Genomic DNA, 20,733 nt, shown 5'->3' on the forward strand with positions numbered 1-20,733 from the left:
TCAGATACACCACAGATGCACTACCTCTAATGTCAATCAACACCTTAGCACCCTCAGTATTGAAGATCTAGCAAGATTAGACCTATCTCAATGGAGTTAATAATGTGGAAAAGGGGTTCAAAATAAGTTAAAAAAATTCTCTTTTGCCCAGAAAAGATCTGTTTCTTGCCCCAACACCCACATAATGTGTAATTACAAATAAAAATATCTTCGTAGTACTTATTTCTGTATTAAGTTTCAGAGAATGCATTGCTGATATGGAAAAATATAATAACAGCTTACGGCTTTAAATAATCCATTAAATGTATTTACATTTACTGTATCTAGTGCAATAGAAAAACATGAAATACTACAGTATTCCATGTTTTTCTATTTAGGGAAAAATGATTGAAAAAGAAAAATATCAAATTAGAACATGAATGGACCTGTTAAATAAATTATCAATTTTTGTAAATTTAGACTATATTGAAAAGAGCAAGCATGTGATGGTGAAAGAACAATAATCATAACGTTATTCTTTAGTATTAGTTCATTATACAGAATGTTTCACGAGGAACTGCAATACTTTACAGGCATATTCCGTTTATCAAAATAATGAAAAAAGTTCATATAAACATAGGTCTGGAAATGCTTTGTTAGTAAGTTACAGCTAGCAAAAGATTTCGCCTGATCTCAGCTCCCCCAGTGAAATGAGGTCGTACTGAAATTTTTTGAACGTTAATTGAGAGGTGAAATTAATGGTTTTTGAACTGAAAAATTCACGCATATCCTTTACTTTTTAAGATATCTCACTTAAAACTCAAAATTAGGGGTTCAAAAAACTACTTTTTAATGTTTATCTTAAAATAACTTTCTTAAATAAGTAATATGTACAAACTTTTTCTACAAAACTTGTAGAGAATTTAATACTTAAAAAAGTGATGTAATTAACGTCTATGAACACTGAACACAATGTTTCCAAATTTGTTTTTATTGAAAACCAAACATAACTAAACAGTTATGAAATATAAAAAACTGCAAACAAAAATTTAAATTATAGGCCTATTTCTCTCAAAATAATTTTAACCAAATGTTCATTGAAATATTCCATAGTATTTTTCATTTAAATTATTTAATTTGATAAACTTACAGTGATTATTACATTAGCTGCTCAAAATGTCCACCTCCATTGGCAATACACATTTAAGCGTGACGCTTTAAGGATGCCGCTGTCTCCTCAAACATTTGTGGGCAGCAACCATGATCCTTTGTAAAACTTCACATTCATTGTTAGATTTTTGAGCATACACTAATGACTTTATGTGTCCATATACAAAGATATCTAACGAGTTCAAATCAGGGAATCTGGCTGGCCACGCTATTGGTCCTCCTCAGACAATCCACCTATTTGGAAATGTTTCATTAAGATGCTGAGTTACATAATCATCAACAAAAATGTTTGGACTCTGTCATGTTGGAAATATATAACTCTTCACATTACCACAGGAACATCTTTTAAAGTATAGGAAGTTCATTTTGAAGAAAATTTAGATAGCCATCCCCACATAGTCAACGATTAAGGACATAATGTCCAATCAGAATATTTCCTACTACACCGCACCAGACATTTATCGTAAACCAACAATGATACTTTGATTCTGAGGTGGGGTGCAGATCAGTGTCATTCCAAATATGATTGTTTCTTGAATTGTTTATACCATTATGTGTAAATGTTGCTTCATCACAAAAAAGTATGAGTTTCTAATACGTTGTTATGCAGTAACCAATGGTAAAATTAATTCTCTGATTGTAATCATGTTCTAGATGTTGTACACACTGAAAGTGGTATGGATAAAAATGTTCATGGCATAATGTTCTCCATATGCTAACATGCGGAATATATACACACGCAGATAATCTTCATGTACTTTGTGAAGGACTTTGCTATATCACAGGCAATATCTGTTCGCGACTATTGCGTTCCCACTCAAAATTTAATACAAATGACCCACATTCTCTTAGTTTTCCTGTGAGTATCTGTAAATACCTGTCTGTTGGGAATAATTCGATTAGGAAATCGTATACGATATTCCTCAACAGTTTCGTAAGTATTACCATTGCAGAACCCACAGACAAAATGTATATCTGCATATTCCTCATTTGTAAATTTATACGGCACTTTTCAATGTTATTGCAAATCAACATTAACTAAAGAACATGATAAAATAAAAAAGTGAAATCAATATGAATGTTATTACACCAAAAACACTTAGTACCGAACATATTTTTTGGTCCTCTGACCGCAGTTATTGAAAGTTCTACAATTCAATACTTTAATTTATGATTAATATCAGAAAAAGGAATTATTAGAGATACAGATATTACTCAACATTGGAATTGGGTTGGCAACAATTCATATTATTATATCATTTTAATTTATTTATATTTAATTTATCTTTATTAATATTATTATTATTATCAAAGAGCAACTGCTATACAGACAGTTACTTTCATTGACTTTAATTGTGAAATAAGTGAAGAAGGATCCTGTAAAAATTAACATTATTTCAACTAATTAACTTCCTTTCTACAGTAGTAATTTATGCCACTGTAATTATTGTTATGTCAGATATTGAAATTCAGAAACAAATAATAGAATAGTTTAGAATTTAAACATTTTGTTGAATATAAAAAAGAATCAATTACAGAGACGATATCTAAAAATGTTAATGTTAATTCACTGATTTACATATATAAAAATTGTTTAAACTTGGTAGTGAACACAATCATGTATTATATATTGACAGGAATGGCAAAGGTTGGCTAAATTAACTATAGAATTTCACTGATTTCAAGAAAAACTATTATGGAGATTTTAAATGTCTTAAATTCATTAACAATAAATATAAATTACATTTTTCTGTTGAGAACACAAAACAAAAATCTATTTTATTAAATTAAAAATATCTTTCATCATGAAATATTATTTTGAGTCCTTATATAATTACAATAATGTAACAAATATTAATGCAAGGTTTCTACTGAATTTACCACTTTGTTTGAATCCACATCATTAACAAGTTTTAACAAGTTTTGCCTATGAAGTACTTATGAATGATATGTCACAAAAGTAGCAATATAAATTTGTTTAATTATTTAGATAACAATAAAGAAAAACATTCTTTGTAAATTCAATATGGGCAAAAGAAAAGTTATGAATTAACAATAAGGTCAACGATGAAGACCATTAAGGTTAGAAATGAATCTGAACACATATAATCCTGAACTAGTAATAAAATTGATTTATGATTTGAGTGAGAGCTATCATTTGTAAATTAGTATGCCAAATAATCACTTATTAACATTTGAATTATCACATTCATTTTATGGGTTACAGAGCCATGACCTAACAACAAATATACTAATGCATGCTACAAGATTTTTTGACAGATTATTTTCAGTATTCAATAAAGATTTACAATAGTTTTATTCTAACTAAATAAATTGAACTATTAGTTCAATTTATTATAAAAAGGTAAAGGAGATATTCGCATCAACCTAGGATTTAAAATATGAAAGAGGTGCTGTGTTAAAGACATGTCATTGTTACAACACAGCTTGAATTGCAATTAAACGATTTTTCAAGAAAAATACTGAACTTTATATCCATTTCAAATGGAGTTTAAACGAGTTAAATATTAAAACAGTTCCAAAACTAATGCTTTATTTTAAAATAAATAACGCACTTAGATGAAGTTAAAACAAACAAAGCGGTTGTTAATACCAATAAAAATATACAAGATCTTTATTTAAATTTATCAAGAATATCTGTTCATCTATTATGCAGTGTAAATTTATTACCTTATGAAGAAATTAAAATAAATAAAAATTATAATTTTGAAAGTAACAATAATTTAATGTTATTATAGAAAGAAATGTATGTGATTATTATACGTATTTAAATTTAAAAGAAAATGGTCACTTTAATAAAAGTTATTTTATTTCAAATAACAGTAAAAATATAAATCCAAATGCATCATTAGCTATCAGAGATAAGAACTGGTTACCTAGTATGACATAATCTTATTTAATTACTAACAAAAAAAAAATTCTGTTATATATATATAGATAATGTTTGTTTGCTCAAAATCTTAAATCTCCAAAAGTTCTTCACAGATCGCTTTGAAATTTTGTCACACCTGTGACAGGTAAAAACATGCTTTTTTTGAAACTACACTATCTGATGGACGTAAAAGCAACACATGCTACACTAAATATTTTACGATACCATTTCAATGTTTCCGATATGTATGTCCTCTATAGACTGAAAAACTATTGAACTGATTTACACGTGGGGAAAAAGTGAGAAAGAGAAAAATCAAAAAAGGTAAAAGGAAAAAAGGAGAAAATAGAAAAAAGAAATGGAAAGGAGTAAAAACAAAAGGGTAAAAGGGGAAAGGGAATATGGTAAAAATGAAAATAAAAAAGGAAAATGAGGAAAAAGGAAAGATGAAAAGGTTAAATTTTGTGAAGTTCTGTAATGTTCACTTTGTTAATGTTTTATCAAACTTTCAATTTTGTTCATTTAATCTACACACACACACATATATATATACAAATCTAGCAATAGTGAAGCATTGCCAGATCTACTAGTGTATGATAATAAAAACAAACTTGTGAAATGAATTATACAGTTTCTTTGGGATAATTATAATACCTCTGATAGTAATAGCAATGCAAAAGATAAATTGAATTACAAAAATAATATAGCAGAAAAATCGAGTTGGATTTATATATTTAATCATTTCTATTATATTTTTAATGTTAATAAAAACAACAACATAAGCAAGATAAATAAACAAACTGGAATCATTAATTAAACTATTAGCTCAATATTTTAATTCGCTTAAAAACCAAAGACTGAGTGACTAGATCAATCAATTTAAACTGTTTGGAGTAGATTTAAGTACTGAAGATGTCCAGTTGCAGTTCGATGAATATAAACAATTTCTTAATGCTACATCATCATTTATTGTTATTAGCAATTATGATACATTGAAAAACATCCTATCACAGTAAATGCTACTAAAGAGTTTCTTAATATAATTGTAACATTTATTTTTAAAAAAATAGTATTGTAATAATTCAGTCTTATTAGAAATATTCAAGAAAACTTACACCAGTTGCTTGTTTGTTCATTAAAATACCATTGACATCTATAAATAACTTCAAAGAAGAATCAGTTTTTCAAATATAATCATGTTACACTTCTGTTCAGTTCACACAAGAGTTACCTACCTAATTGTCAATTCTTTCAGTCCTTCTAAAACTTATACAACTACATCAGAAAATACAAAATTAGAATGATAATGATTGCATTAAAGATTCATTGACTATATTAACAGGACATTAAATAATTGTAGACTTTAGATTAAAGTTAATGATTGATGCAAACAATTAAATTGCCAAAAATATTCAAAGAATCTTTAAATACAGAGATAATAATAGTTTTATAATAAAACTGTTATTATAACCTGTTATTTGTGTCTAAAATTAAATTGAATGGTTGGTATTTTAGTGACTCTGGAAGTTTACTAGGTTCTGACAATAATGAATCTATTGATGATATCTGATTTATAAATAGTACCGTGATTCAATCTGTCCAATTGTGATTCTTCATGGCGGGCAGAGGTCCAGAACCCAAGTTCAACAATTTCGTCAGTTACCATATTTAGAGCGATTCCTTCCCGAACATTCTCTTCTTGTGCAACACACCATGGCAGCTCAATTACAATTCGTCATGGCTGGCAGAGGTTTAAAACCCTGATCAATTCTTCTGTCATGTTTTTTTTTTTTGTTTCATTACTAAGGCTTATCTTGTACTTTATTAGTCTTGCTAACAAAGCTATTCATATGGAATTAGTATCTATCTTGACTTCAGTCATTTATCGCAACCTTTAAAAGATTCATATCAATTAGGGGTACACCTACTCAAGTCTTTTCTCACAACAGTTCCAACTTCTGCTGTGACAAAAATATCATTCATAATAACTTTTAATTTGAGAATCATTACCTCCAAAACCGTTTCATTGGATTCTGTTTACATCTTGCTTGAACCTAATTTACAAAAAAATTCCAGTTAATTACTTAAGCTGTTTGCAACTACTTCAAAACATCATGCAATCTATTTGCAGCAATGCCATTAATCACAGAACCTTTCTGCTGGAGATTTAGTGTTGATCACCAACGAGAATACTTTGCCATGCATTGGAAGCAACACATACATCCACATTGTGGAAGTAACACATTATTCAGTTTCTGAAAACCTAGTAGTGTTGTTGATTTAGATACCTAATGGTCAATTTTGAAGACCTGTGCAAAAATTGTTTACTACCAATCTCTAATGATTGAGTTTATTACATGCATATTTTACTGTTGTTACAATTCCATTTAATTTGTATCTCATAATATGATTGATTTGATATATATATATATATATATATATATATATATACTATTGCTATTGTAATTACATTGATTGTTTTTAAAAAATGTAATATTGATATGTTCATAAATTTTTGTATAATTGTTTGTAACTCATTCTGCATTCATATTAACTAACTGTAATATGTTCATATAGTTCTTACCATCAGACTGCCTACAGACTAGTTACTGTACTACATACATACACACGTGCATACAACATATATATACATATATATGTATAACATTGTATACATAAACTTTATTTACATATAGTTCAGCCAGTGGCATGAATTACTTACCAGCCACTGAATACACCTTCACTCCAATGGACCCACAAACACACTAGAAGAAATCCTAAATCTACGATTCTAGGTAAATTAATCTACTTAACTCAGTCAGTGACATTGGTTACATACCAGCCACTGGATATATCTTCCCTCCAAGGGAGCCCCATGAACAACACATTAGAAGAAATCCTAAATCTACATATAAGAAATTCATTAATTCAAGGCGCATACAGCACCAGAGTATTTACTCATTTATTCAAGGTGTGAAACATCACACTATATTACATACATGCATGTAAGGTGCCATACAGTGCTGACTATCATTTATTCAAAGTGTATACAGCATCAGATTATTTATTCATTTATTCAAGGTGGATATATCATGCTATACTACATACATGCATGATATGTACAATACGACACTTGAGATTATTCATTCATTTATTTTCAATGTGCAATTTATTTATGTAGGTGCAATATTGCACTAGAAATTATTTATTCAATCATTCAATATATTGACTGAGATTTTTTATACATTAAGAAGATACAAAATGAGCTGACCATTAAACATTATATAACTACATAATCAATATTCTATTATGCATGAAATAAGTATGAATCCAATTTTAAGCCAAATATAGATTCAATAATTTAACTGCAATATTATACTTAGCAGATATTCACATTTAAACTTTGTTTATGTTCTGTAATAAGGTATAACCTATGCAGCACTGTATATTATATTACTTATTCAATGACTTTATTGTATAATACATTCATTTACAATCATATATTACATGACGTACTGAGATAACAAATCAAACCTTATTATTATTATTGTAACATTTCATTCTAAAACAAAAAAAAAAAATTCATCATATGATTTCTGCAGGCAGTATGTTGAGACACAGCTCCTGACAATTCACTCGGCTCTGTACCATTCACACAGTTCACTCGGCTCCATGTACACTACATAAGCTGAATCCACACTAAAATCAGTCAGTCTGTCTGTCTCTGTCCATTATTCTAATATTATTCAATCTAAATTAATCATTCATACAGTAAACATGTAAATACAGTAAATTATACATTCTTGCAACAATGTAATACAAATTCAACTAAATCTAAAATATGTTACTTTATAATGATCATTATAATTTATGAAAATATATTCTTTAAAAATAACTGAACAGTGTATTTTATTTACTATGAAACATGAACCAGAAAAATCAATACATAGGAAAGGTACTCCTAACCAAGGTATGGCACAAAGGTAAAATTTATTTGAACAAGTACAACAATGTGTAAAAACATAACCAAAACCTTTGCAATGAAACATATAGTAGATGGTTCCTATGTATATAGATTAGCACTCCTATTGGCACACAAATGCACTAAAAAGTATTAATTGTTTTCCAAACAACTACACTTGTGGCAGCTAGTTATGTTTACTTGTGTTTGGTTTTCAATAAAAACAAATTTTAAAATATTGTGTTCAATGTTCATAGACGATTACATCATTTTTTTAAGAATTAAATTCTCTACAAGTTTTGTAGAAAATGCTTATGCATTTATTACTTATTTAAGAAAGTGATTTTTTTACTAAACATTAAAATATTGTTTTCTGAACCCCTAATTTTGGGTTTCAAGTCAGATATCTTAAAAACTAAAGAATATACAATTGTGGGACCTATTTTATTGAATTTTTCAGGTCAAGAACCATAGAAAACCATTAATTTCACCTCTCAATTAATGCCCAAAAAATTTCAGTATGACCTCATTGCACTGGGGGAGCTGAGATCCAGGCGAAATCTTTCTCTATCCATACCTCACTAATTAAGCATTTCTAGACCTACGTTTATATGAACTTTTTTCATTGTTTTGATAAGTGGAATACACCTGTAAAGTAGTGCAGATTCCTCATGAAACATCCTGCATATCTTTAAAAAAAATCCTACTTAAATTACAGATTTTCAAATGATTCACTGTTTTTTAAAATATTTTTTATGATAACCTACATAATAGATGATCGGCATTTCAATGAAGCGCAAGGTGATAAATCGGGAATATAATGGCAAATGTCATAAACCTACTTGGTAACACATGGACTTTGGTATTAGTAACTCAAGTTGTTCACTGTTTCACTGTAAGATAGAATTAAAAAATTCACGGCAAGATAGAAACACATTAAATTTTAATAATGCCATTAAAAAACTTTAAAACTTTCACCAAGCCCACACAATTAAACTCTAACCCAGTTGTTTCATACTTAGTTAAGTGGATGATTAAATTTAATCATCTTTGTTTGTGTAACACAGATTAAAATTTTTTTACCCAGGAAAGTGCACAATAAAATGCTAACTACATAAACTATTCATCATTATCCTATCTCTTTTCAACTCACACATCTAACAGAATAGATGTTGCATGTTGTACAATGATTTCTACTTAATGTCTAGTATGTTTTTTATCACTGATGGCTGAAAATGTAAATTGTAACGCTTGCATTTCCACACAATGAAGTTTCCAATGATTCAGAATTTTTTATATGAATTATAAATATAATTCTTTTGGGACCAAAATAAACACTTTAAAAAATTACAGAGAATACATCTTAGACAGATTGTACTGTAATAAGTTTTACTATAGGTAATCTGAAGATAAAGGGAAAAATACTATAATTAAAATAATTTATAGTTAACCACTTATTTACCTTCACATTGCAGGCCTTGTCTTATCAGGCCGTATAGGAGAGATCCACAGTGGTCACAGAATGTAAACCTCTTATAATTATGCATAACAAACCGATGAGGCACATTCACACTGAAACGTTGGGCCTGACTCACTTGACTAGTCTGAAATCATAACCACTGTATTACCAAAGGAAGCTTTTATCACAGAACATACATACTAGTATCCATACAAAGATATAAATGAAATTTGTTTTTACTATTTTTTTTTACTACTGAATTTGTTAACCTACTATTTACTTACTTCTATCAGGTGTTTCAATTGATGAAAATTGCTTATTCTTTGAAGATTAATAATTCTTTAGCCAATTGAAATAAAGAGAATTAAGATAAACTAAACCTTTTTACCAAATCCTATCACCTAGTGAAAATTTAATTAACATAAACAATTCAACAACTATCCAAACTGGTTACTAATCTCTGAAATTATAATGACTTTTACAACTTTTTTTAAAAAACTGCTCAGAATTGAAATAAGGAGGAAGCAGCGAATCCATAGTTGATTTATAAGTCAATGTGAAATTTCAGTAGTCAGCTTGCAAAATAAAACCATACTGTTTTTGTAACCAATTTTTAGTTACCAGCATCTTTGTAGACTTAGTACATTTTGAAAAACAACTTTTGGAATTTTCTTTTGCATTATTTAAATTTTGATGAATTTTAATGAATAAATATTTTACTTTTCATATAAGCAGTTAATACGATTTAATATAAAAGAAAGGTTGATTTGGGAGAAAGTCTTGGGAAAGATGCAGTACAATTTGAAATACATATAACTAAAAAAGATGTATTGTAAATAAAATCATGAGTAGAATTATTTTCTAAACTAAATCTGATACAATGTAAATAAACCAAGCTCGTTTTTATGTACATATATACAGATACAACAGTTCATTTTAAAGATAACAAATAAGATAATTTATCAAACCAAACAATGATATTTTTAACGACATAACTCTTGTAACAAATCGGTATAAAAATAACACTGATAAACATAATTTTTTTTCCTAACATGCGATACATGATTTTAACCTGTTTTTTTATGCTGAAAACGAATATAAATTCAGAATCTTTATATCACCCACCATCTTTGAAACTTTTTTAAATTTTAAAGGATTTTTTTCATTTTTCAACGTATAGTTAGCATTTTAAGCTCCTATATTGTACTTTGTTAGCTCATTTTTTATTGTTTAACTTTGTTAACATAATTTGTAAACTGTAAATAAACAATACTAGACAAAGAATTAAATCATATAGTAGTCACATACTATGACACCATATCTAATACTGAAGAGTGAGCCTTCATGGACAAGATTAATCTTGTCTGTGCAAATCAATACATGTAGCTGAAAACACAGCTGAGTTATCGTATTAAGCACTGGATTTAGGGATGAATTAATTTTGTTCAGTCTTATTGCTGTCTTAACCCTTCAAGCCAGTATTTAAATTTTTAAAGCCCTACCCTACTGCCGGTAATTTAAATGCCCAACCAGCAGCTGTATTACAGTACTAAAAGTAAAAAATTATAGCTTCAAAACTATTACACCAATTTAAACCAAATTTTCAGCAGATATAGAACAAATACAAACCTTTCACAAAAAAATTCATTAAACATTTTATTTTAGCGAAATATGACTTTATAGTAGGTTTTTGAATAATTCCCATAAGAATTTGCAGTGTGCAAAATAAGTATACAATTCGTCACTGTCTACATTTTTCCAGTCATGAACTCTGGACCATGGCGTCAAGTCATTTTGTTTTGAATTTATGAAGTCATTGGCATAGCGATTTGTCTTGTCTGCAATTTTATTCACAAAATCATGATCAAAAAAAAGTTTAAATGCTTGTGAAACACACTGTAATTGGTTAACTATTTCATGTCTTTCAGTAAAGGGGATTTTTTGTGAGGTGTAAGAATCATCCACTTTTTCCCATCTCCAAACTGTCTTTTCTTGTACGCTTCACTTGTATATCAATATCGTCACTACTCTGTTCAGAATCTTCTTTATTTACATTACCATTTTCTGGCACAAAATCTTCATCACTTTCGTCACTATCAAATTCACTATCACTATCAAATATTCTAATGTTACTGTCACACGTCTCATCTAAACATTCAATAATTTGTTCCGATGTAAGATTACACGACGTGCTTGACCCGGCCATTTTCATTTACTCACAGCTGACTGTCAACTTTGTAGAAAAAAATTGTATTTCATCACCGATATGCAATCCTACGCAGTTATAAAAACAGGGAGGAGAAGAACGAAGCCTCGTGATAACACAGAGCCAGTTGTTCAAACAAACATTACGAGATGGCAATGTTATAAAGTTTTGAAGCAAGCACTGCGCGCTGCAAGACTGTCATGTCCACCCGCCGATACATACAACTTAACATGTGGGTGACATTCACATGCTCCCTGCCTGAAGGGTTAAGTTTGTTAACAGTGCAGTGTCATTATGCCTCAAAACTGTGTAAATGATGTGGATGCCTTTTTTTATGTAAGTGGTGAGTTTACCATAAAATCAAATAGAAAAACATATCTTTAATTAAAAAAGCATATCATTTATACTTTCAGTGTAAAATTGGTGATCAGGATGAAATGTGGGCTCCTCATATACTATGCATTAATTGTTATGAATATTTAAGAGGATGGTTGAAAGGTACACAGAAGGCTTTGCCATTTGGTGTGCCTATGGTTTGGCGTGAACCAAAGGATCATTTAACCGATTGCTAATTTTTTTAACAAGTTTGTCTGGAATTTCTAAAAAATCTAAACATACTGTAAAATATACTTCATTGCAATCTGCTATCAGACCTGCACCTCATAGTGAATTATTCCTTTCCTGAGCCACCTGTGAATATATGTTTTGAAAGCAGTGATGAAGAATCAGGCAGTACTGAAGAAGACAACAATGATTTTGATTTATCTTCAAAAAAAGCCACATTTTATATCACAAGGAGAATTAAATGACTTGATTAGGGATTTAAATTTATCAAAAAATCAAGCTGATCTGTTAAGATCAAGGCTACAAAGTTGGAATTTACTAGAAATAAAATACAAAAACTTTAGGCTTTCATAGCCGACAAAAAGAACTTTCTCAGTACTTTATTGATGAGCTTATGTTGCTCTTAGGACAAGTGCACAAACCTGAGGACTGGCGCATTTTCATAGATTCATCCAAGTATAGTTTAAAAGTAGTTTTAGTACACAACGGTAACAAATATCCTTCGATACTCATCGCTTATGGTATTAATTTGAAAGAGACATACGATGTGATGAAAGATGTTCTTGAAAAAATAAATTATAAAAACAGCTGGAACATATGTGGTGATTTGAAAGTTATAGTTATTTTGTGAGGCATGCAGTTAGGCTATACTCTAAGTGCATGTATTTTCTTTGCAAATGGGACAGCCGAGCTAGGGATAAACATTATGTTACCAAAGAGTAGAAGAAACGAGACAACTTAAACCCCCAAATGGGAAAAATATTACTCATGAGCTCTTAAAACACAAAAAAATATTTTTACACCCTCTCCATATCATGCTAGGACTACTGAAAAATTTTGTTAAAGCAATGAAGTCCTGGATTTTTGTACTTAAGGCAGAAATTTCCTAATGTAAGTGAAGGAAAAATTAAAGAAGTAATATTTGTTGGCCCTCAAATAAGAGAGTTGTCAAAGATGATGTATTTAACTCGTGTTAAATAATGTAGAAAGTGCACCTTGGGCTTCATTTAAACACATTTATAAAAATTTTCTTCGCAAATAAAAATCCGACAATTATCACGATTGTTAATCAGCTTCTTACTTCATACAGAGCTATGGGATATAGTACGTCTTTCAAAATACATTTCCTCCAATCACATCTAGATTTTTTCCCGGACAACCTCAGAGGCGTAAGTGACGAACATTTCACCAAGACATTTCAGTGATAGAAAGCTGCTACAAAGGGAAATTGAATATTAACATGCTAGTCGATTACTTTTGGACATTAATTTGGGATGTGCCAGAGGCTATTTATAAAAGAAAAGCATCAGCAAAATCATTCTAAGACAGGTATGGCCTGTAAATTTATGGCCATGTAAAATTATGAATTTTACAGATTTTAACTATATTTTATCTTAATTTTTTTTAAGCGTAATTTATTAAAACTAAGGGAGATAGAAAAATTGTATTTACAAATCTGTAATTTCTGCAAAAAAGCAATTCAAGAAATGGTATCACACTTAGAGAAACATTAATTTTTTTTTGTCTATCAGTGTAATCAAACCAATAAAAATTTAAGTAACTGAAAACAATGACAAGTTTACTTACTTCATCTTTCATTCCAGGACATTTTGTGACAACTAATGTATGGCATCGTTTATGAACCACACAAGTACAAACTAAAAAGAGAAAACAGAAATAATTAAAATTGCATTTTTACAGAGAATGTTTCTTGAAACATTCAGGAAATCTAAGTAAATAAACTAATTAAATTTTATTTCCAGAAGATTAAACACCTATTTAGTGAAAACCTTTAATAACAAATACTTCCAAAAGACTGCCAACATATACATTATCTTTCCGCTGAGTGAAATTCTTCATTAAGAGAAGACTAATAAACAGAAATTTAAGACGTAATTGTAGTAGGCTGAGAATAATTATATATTTCATTAAAGTGACTATTAAGTACAGCATTAAAATAATAACAAAAAAATCACTACCGTAAAAGTTTATTTTATGCTCTCAAATGCCACATTTTCTTCCAACTTCATATGATTTTATAAACTTATTAAGTTCATATTGCAAGCATTTCAAAAGGACATTTACATGCTCTGTACATGGGGGTTCCATGAATTACAAGACTACTTCATTCCCTAGCTGAATTTAATTTCCGCTCTGCCCCTAGCCATCATTCGAGTGAAGAAACTACTTCATGTATATTTTTCCAGAAATTTCATATTTTTATGCTGTTGCAAGCAAAAACACAATTAGGGTATAGCTAAATGGTTAATAATTGAATTGGGTACTTCCACACATCAAATCCTGGGTCTGGGCCAGAATAGTTTTCCTGAACAAACCCTCAGGTAGAAACTATAAGCAAAACCAATTTGATGCAGCATATATATGAACTAATCAACAGAAAACTGGTAGATCATATACATGTTCAACCTGGATAAATGTTTTCCAGCCTTCTGAATAGTAGGTAAAATGGATATCCCCATTACTAAAATGGATCTTGAAATATTCCTACAGATGGAATTGTTTCCATATGGCACAGCTCCCTGCAAGGGTAGACAAGGACTAATACACAACATTTTGATGACTTTTTTGTCATAGTAATCCAACATAGTAAACTAATAATTGTGCTTGTGTTAATAACAGTTATATTAGATAGTGGAAATGTTCATGACAAACTTCTTCACTTATGCAATTAAGATTATTTCATAACTATCAAACTAGAGACTGAATACCTAGATTAGTTCAAAGGTAATCACCTATCTGATTACAAAAGAATGCAATGGCTTTACAGCTCCTTGCATCCTCAACACTAACCTACTGGTGTAAACCATATTTATTCACAAACATTATCAATAAAAGCTTTAATTCAAAGTTTCATCGTAATGGGGCAAGTATTGTCTTTCCAGGACAAAAATAAAACTTATTGAAAGTTTGCATTATTTTATGCAAGTAAATTAAAGTAATTCATCTTCAGCATATCAATTAAATTTTATACTTCCTGGATTAAAAAAAAATCAACACACAAAAGCATAAATAATCCCGGAACGTCAATTTCTTCTGTGAAAAGATTATACAAAAAACTTGTCTTTCATTCTAGTTCTTAGCTGGATTGTCTCACAGTTGACATAAAGAAACAGTATCGGCTAAAAGTAATATATCACATTGCAGAATATAATGTAGTATGGACCAGTTAACTACACACAGTAGTAGTAGTATATAACAAACTAAATAAAAAAATTTATCATTATAAAAAGTTGCTGAAATTGTACTAGCCTTAAATGTTTTCAGGGTATCATCATTAGAAGTATAATTGAAATAAACATTAAAAAAATACAGAAACGAATTACATTTCTTGTTAATTGGATAAATAGAAAATCTGGATCTTTTATTTAAAACTTTAAATACCAAATAATGAAAAACATATATTCTCTTATTCTTTTAATTTTTATTTGAAAATACACTTTGAATGAGGGTGGATCTACTAAAAATACATAATGACAGTTTTTTTAATTCTACCAACTTTATAAAAGCATTTTTTGTCAATTATTTTAATAACATACAGAAAATAAATTACAGGATACATTACAAACATACATTTATCAATAAATTATATGAGTTTTCATAATCTGTCAAGCTTGCAGGACTTTCTATACCTTAAAACTTTTGCTGCAACTCACCTTGACACTGATATCCTTGTTTTCCTAAGCCCCTGTAAAACAAATATCAAATAATCATTTTCAATTAATAGAAACATAATAAAAACAAAAATACAATGCAAAACATAGTATCCTACTTCAGTTTAAAACAAAATCTTGGTGCTGGGAAATTTTTAATTTAACCCAAAAAGGAGCTTGCATTAACCATTATTTTATAACTACATCACTTTTGCTGTGACTTAAGTACATAATATATTAACAAAAAAATGCAAGAACAGCATGGCATATATTTTGACTCATATCTAGTTTTTTTACTATGAAAGCATAATAAGTAATCTTTTAACAGAACTAGGATATAATGCAATAATATTATTATTATGAAATAATGTTTGTTTTAGTTGTTTATTAACTCTTTACTATTCATTTTTAAATAAACTAAAATTTACTTTGATTTCTTTAGTATAAAATGAATCCCAGTTTATGGCTGATCCAGTGTCATGAGTTTGAAATATACTTATAAATAATATAATATACCTATCTCCACAGCTTGGTAAAATATTCCTGGAAACTTGTTCTGTGATTTACCTTGTATTAACTGTTTGCTATGAGCGTTGACAGGCCACTGTACCTGCTATTTCATCTAATTATTTGATATTAACCGATACATAAAATAATATTTATTTAACTGTATTTGATATCATATATGACTTAATTTTATATAATGAAGAGATGCTAGTGGAACCTAACTAATTTAAAATATTTAACTGACATGCAATGTCAGATTTTACTAAATGCAATGTCATACTAATAATCAACTTTCTTCAAATCGTTTTAAGTATTTTCAAAATTTAACAAATTTAAAATGAAATATATCTATAAAATAATCTATAAATATATAATACATAGTCCTTTATTCATAAAATTACATAGTAACAATTAAAAATGATTTTTTAATCAAACCTAAAGATTAATTATAACATCTATAATTAATAGCTGATAACAAATGGCTGAAATAACCTTGGTTATGGTTTCCTTAACATTATCTGTGGTTGTTAGAAATAATCACAAATGAACTTATGAGGAATCAATAAATTACTAAAGTTGTCTTTATATATAATAATATAATTAAGAAATAAAAAAGATAATCAGTTCAACTGAAACAAAATTCCTGATTGATAAAATTTTGCATTAACTCAATTCTAGATTATGATAATGAATAAATAAACTTCCCAATTTCTTTCTACATAATAACAGGAAAGAGGAAGACATGTTGTATATAATTTATTCTAATGTATGATGGTGAATCAAATCTAAACGGTATTTTTTTCCCATAAATTTATTGATTAATAATATATGAGAGTTGTCTGAAACGTTTTGAGCCTCAATATGAAGATGGCAGCACTCATCAACAAAAGTTGTGCATATGTTAAAAGGTACTCACTAAAATTTCAGCCATTTTCGATGCTCAGTTGTTGTTTGATAATCGTTTGAGTAAGTCCTTACAAATGTTTTTGTGAAAATTGAAAAATCAAATATCGTGCCATGATTAAATACTTGTATTTGAAAGACAATAGCCTACGCAAATTAAAACAGAGTTGGACGCTGTTTAGGGGAACTCTATCCCATCATTTGCCACCGTGAAAAGATGGACAGCTAAATTAAAACATGGTCGTACCAGCTTGGTTGATGAGAATTTGGGACAGCCAAAAACTTCAAATATCATCGATACGACAGACAAATTAAGGTTAAAGAGAGAGCAGAGGGTATGGGCATTTCAAAAGAACGTGTTTGTCATATATTAACTGAAGAATTGGATATGCGTAAGCTATCTGCACATTGGGTGCCGTGTTTGCTCACTTTGGACCAAAAATGCATTCGAATGAACAATTCTAAGGCCCTGCTGGAGCAATTCATGCAAACCCAGCCAGATTTTTTGCATAGATTCATAACTGTAGATGAAACGTGGATCCACCACTACACTCCCGAGACAAAATAACAGTCAAAAGAGTGGACTGCAAAGGGTGAACCATCACCGAAAAAGGCGAAGACGATTCCATCGGCTGTGAAGGTGACGGGCAACTGTTTTTTGGGATAGTAAAGGAATTTTGTTTATTGATTATTTTCAAAAAAGTAAAACAATAACAACACAATTATGCATCTTTACTTCACAAGCTGAAGGCAGAAATTGCAAAAAAAACGACCACATTTGAAGAAGAAGACAGTGCTTTTCCATCAGGACAATGCAACTACTCATACTTCGACGATTGCCATAGCTAAAATTCACAAACTGCACTTTGAATTGGTTGACCACTCACCGTATTTACCAGATCTGGCCACAAGCGACTTTTTCTTTTCTCCTAACCTTAAACCTTCACTTAGAGGAAAGAGATTTTCATTTTACGGAGAGGTTATCACACATGTAAATGCCTATTTTGCAAAGAAAGATGCCAGTTAGTATTTGGAAGGGTTAAAGAGGTTAGAACATCATTGGAAAAAGTGTATTGACTTGAAAGGAGACTTTGTTGAAAAATAAAACTATATTTGATAGAAAAAATACATCTTTTTTTATGTTAGGCTCAAAACCTTTCAGTCACTCCTCGTAAACAATTCATACCTTCATTATTTCTCTATATAGTCTCCTGCATGATCTACACATTTTTGCCAATGATTTGGAAGCTTGAATATTCCTTGTTCATAAAAGGTTTGAGGAAAAATCTTCAACAAATTGCACATGCTCTCCTCAATGTTTTCTAATTGTTTTCCTCCAACAAGCGATTCTTTCAAGGGCGCAAACAAAAAATAGTTACAGGAGGACAAATCTGAACTGTAGGGAAAGTGGTCAAAGATTTCTCAGTGCATTTTTTCCAATTTATCCCTTGTCAAAATTGCGGTGTGTGGCCTGGGATCATGGAGAAAGATGACATCTCTGATGAGCATACCCTGTCTTTTGCTTAGGTAGGAGGCTTTTGTTGACTGTAGCAGCTGGCAACAGTAAGCTGAATTTACCATTTGTTGATTGTGGAGAAAATCAATGAGTAAAACGCCCCCATGAATAAAAAAAAATCGTTGCAAGAACTTTTCTGGCTGACAAAACAAGTTTTGACCATCACTGGGCAGCCCTCATCTTTCCTTCACCACTCCTCTAGCCATTTTTGACTCTGGAGTGTAATGGTGGACCCATGTCTCATCACATGTAATGATGCATCTCAAAAAATCATCTTCTTGCCAAAATCAATTCAGAAGTTTCTCACAGATCACCAACCTGATCTGTTTTTGATTTTCGGTCAACAACCTAAGAACCCATCAAGCACTAATTTTTCTAAAGTCAAGAGGATGAGTGATAATGGATTGAGCATTCCCATTGCTGATACCCACTTCTGATGCAATCTCTTCAACAGTGAAGAGGCAATCACCTTCAATCTCTCCAACAGCACAGATGTTGTCAGCTGTGAGATTTGACCTTGAGCATTGATCACGACTTTTGTTTTCTACACTTTCTCACCCACTTTTAAATTGTCTGGCCCACATATATAGTCGGTTCTGGGACAGTGTAGTGTCCCCAAAGTGTACCTTTAAATAAATTAAAATTTCTGCAGGTTTAACACCTTCATTAGTTAAAAACTTTAATACACATTGTGCAACAGACAACAGAACATGTTGCTCATTCATGGCTGTACTGGTGACAGAACAGAGCAGAAGAACTAACCAAGCTGGTTCTCCTTCTCTAACACACCAAACATTAACCCCTCACTCTGCCATCTGGCTTGGAACTGCTTGCTGCATAGAATAGCAAAATTACCATTTAAATTTTATTTACCCTTGTATGATTTTACACAAGGCCAAAATTTAATATTCACATTCCTTTAAAAATTATCAGAAGAAAACAATTCATCCCAGGGTTCACAACCCTAACCCTGCAGGAACATGGCTTCTGTTTACCGATTTCTGTGTGCTTGCTGCAATGCAGTTAGGTGGCCCAACTGAGTAGTGGTGGGTACAGATGGGCAGTATCAAACTCTTCAAAGTACCAAATATGAATTCGATATTCGAAGGGTGCATTTGATAATTTTGGTACGTCTTCTCAATACAAGTAAAAAGAAGCTAAATTCAAAATACTCATTGGATTCGTTCTGACAGTGAATGAGTTCTGTTTATTTGAATGCAGCTGCCCACCCAGCCTCCCTTATTTTTGATGTAAAGGACTAGGAGAGATTTGAGGTTTGACAGTGAAGGAGAGATAAGATGAAGTACAGAGAGATAAAAGAAGTTGATACAGGAGTGTAGCAAGAACGGCTGGTCTGTGTATTGAATGGTGGGACAAGGAGGTTCAATGTGAGGCGGTAGGAGTATATCCGAATGGTGGAATAGTTAGTGCATTTGTGGTATATTATACACTTCAGTGTAAAGAAGATATGCATTTGAGGTACTTCATCATAGGCTGGCATATGCCAGATATATGCTCATAATTTTTATGAACAATGTCTTGAACTTCAATTTTGGAAATATTTTATTTTTAATCCTAAAATGATTGGACTAATTAAACCCAACTAACCTATAATTTTAATACTGACGGGGAGGAAAGATATTTTTTCGTAAATTTAAAAGATAAATGTGTTTGCTTAAGTGATAAATGTATTTAAAAGAGTAATGTTGCAATGCTGAATAAACATAATGTTGAATGTCACTTCCTGACAATTCATGCTACTATTGATGCGAATTACCCACTTAAATTTGAAATAAACCACTCCATTGTCAAAAATTACTGTACTGAGTATATATTCATTAACTAGGAAAATTTAACAATAGTTTTTAATTTTATTAGTTAAAATTAAAGAGACAAAATTAAAT

The 20,733-nt window shown here is 30.2% G+C and overlaps 1 protein-coding gene across 1 annotated transcript in view; it reads right to left on the reverse strand.

Moving 5' to 3' along the window:
• Window positions 1-20,733, reverse strand: part of Pkc98E (Protein kinase C) — a 104,841-nt gene that overhangs the window by 74,867 nt on the left and 9,241 nt on the right. Inside the window, exons 4-6 of the mRNA XM_075366634.1 lie at window positions 15,907-15,938; window positions 13,820-13,890; window positions 9,466-9,607 (exon numbers count right to left, since the gene is read on the reverse strand). Coding sequence (XP_075222749.1) covers window positions 9,466-9,607; window positions 13,820-13,890; window positions 15,907-15,938 — 245 coding nt within the window. The remainder of the gene's footprint in view (window positions 1-9,465; window positions 9,608-13,819; window positions 13,891-15,906; window positions 15,939-20,733) is intronic.

This window comes from Lycorma delicatula, chromosome 5 (assembly GCF_047948215.1).
Source record: "Lycorma delicatula isolate Av1 chromosome 5, ASM4794821v1, whole genome shotgun sequence".
Classification (NCBI taxonomy): Eukaryota; Metazoa; Arthropoda; class Insecta; order Hemiptera; family Fulgoridae; genus Lycorma; species Lycorma delicatula.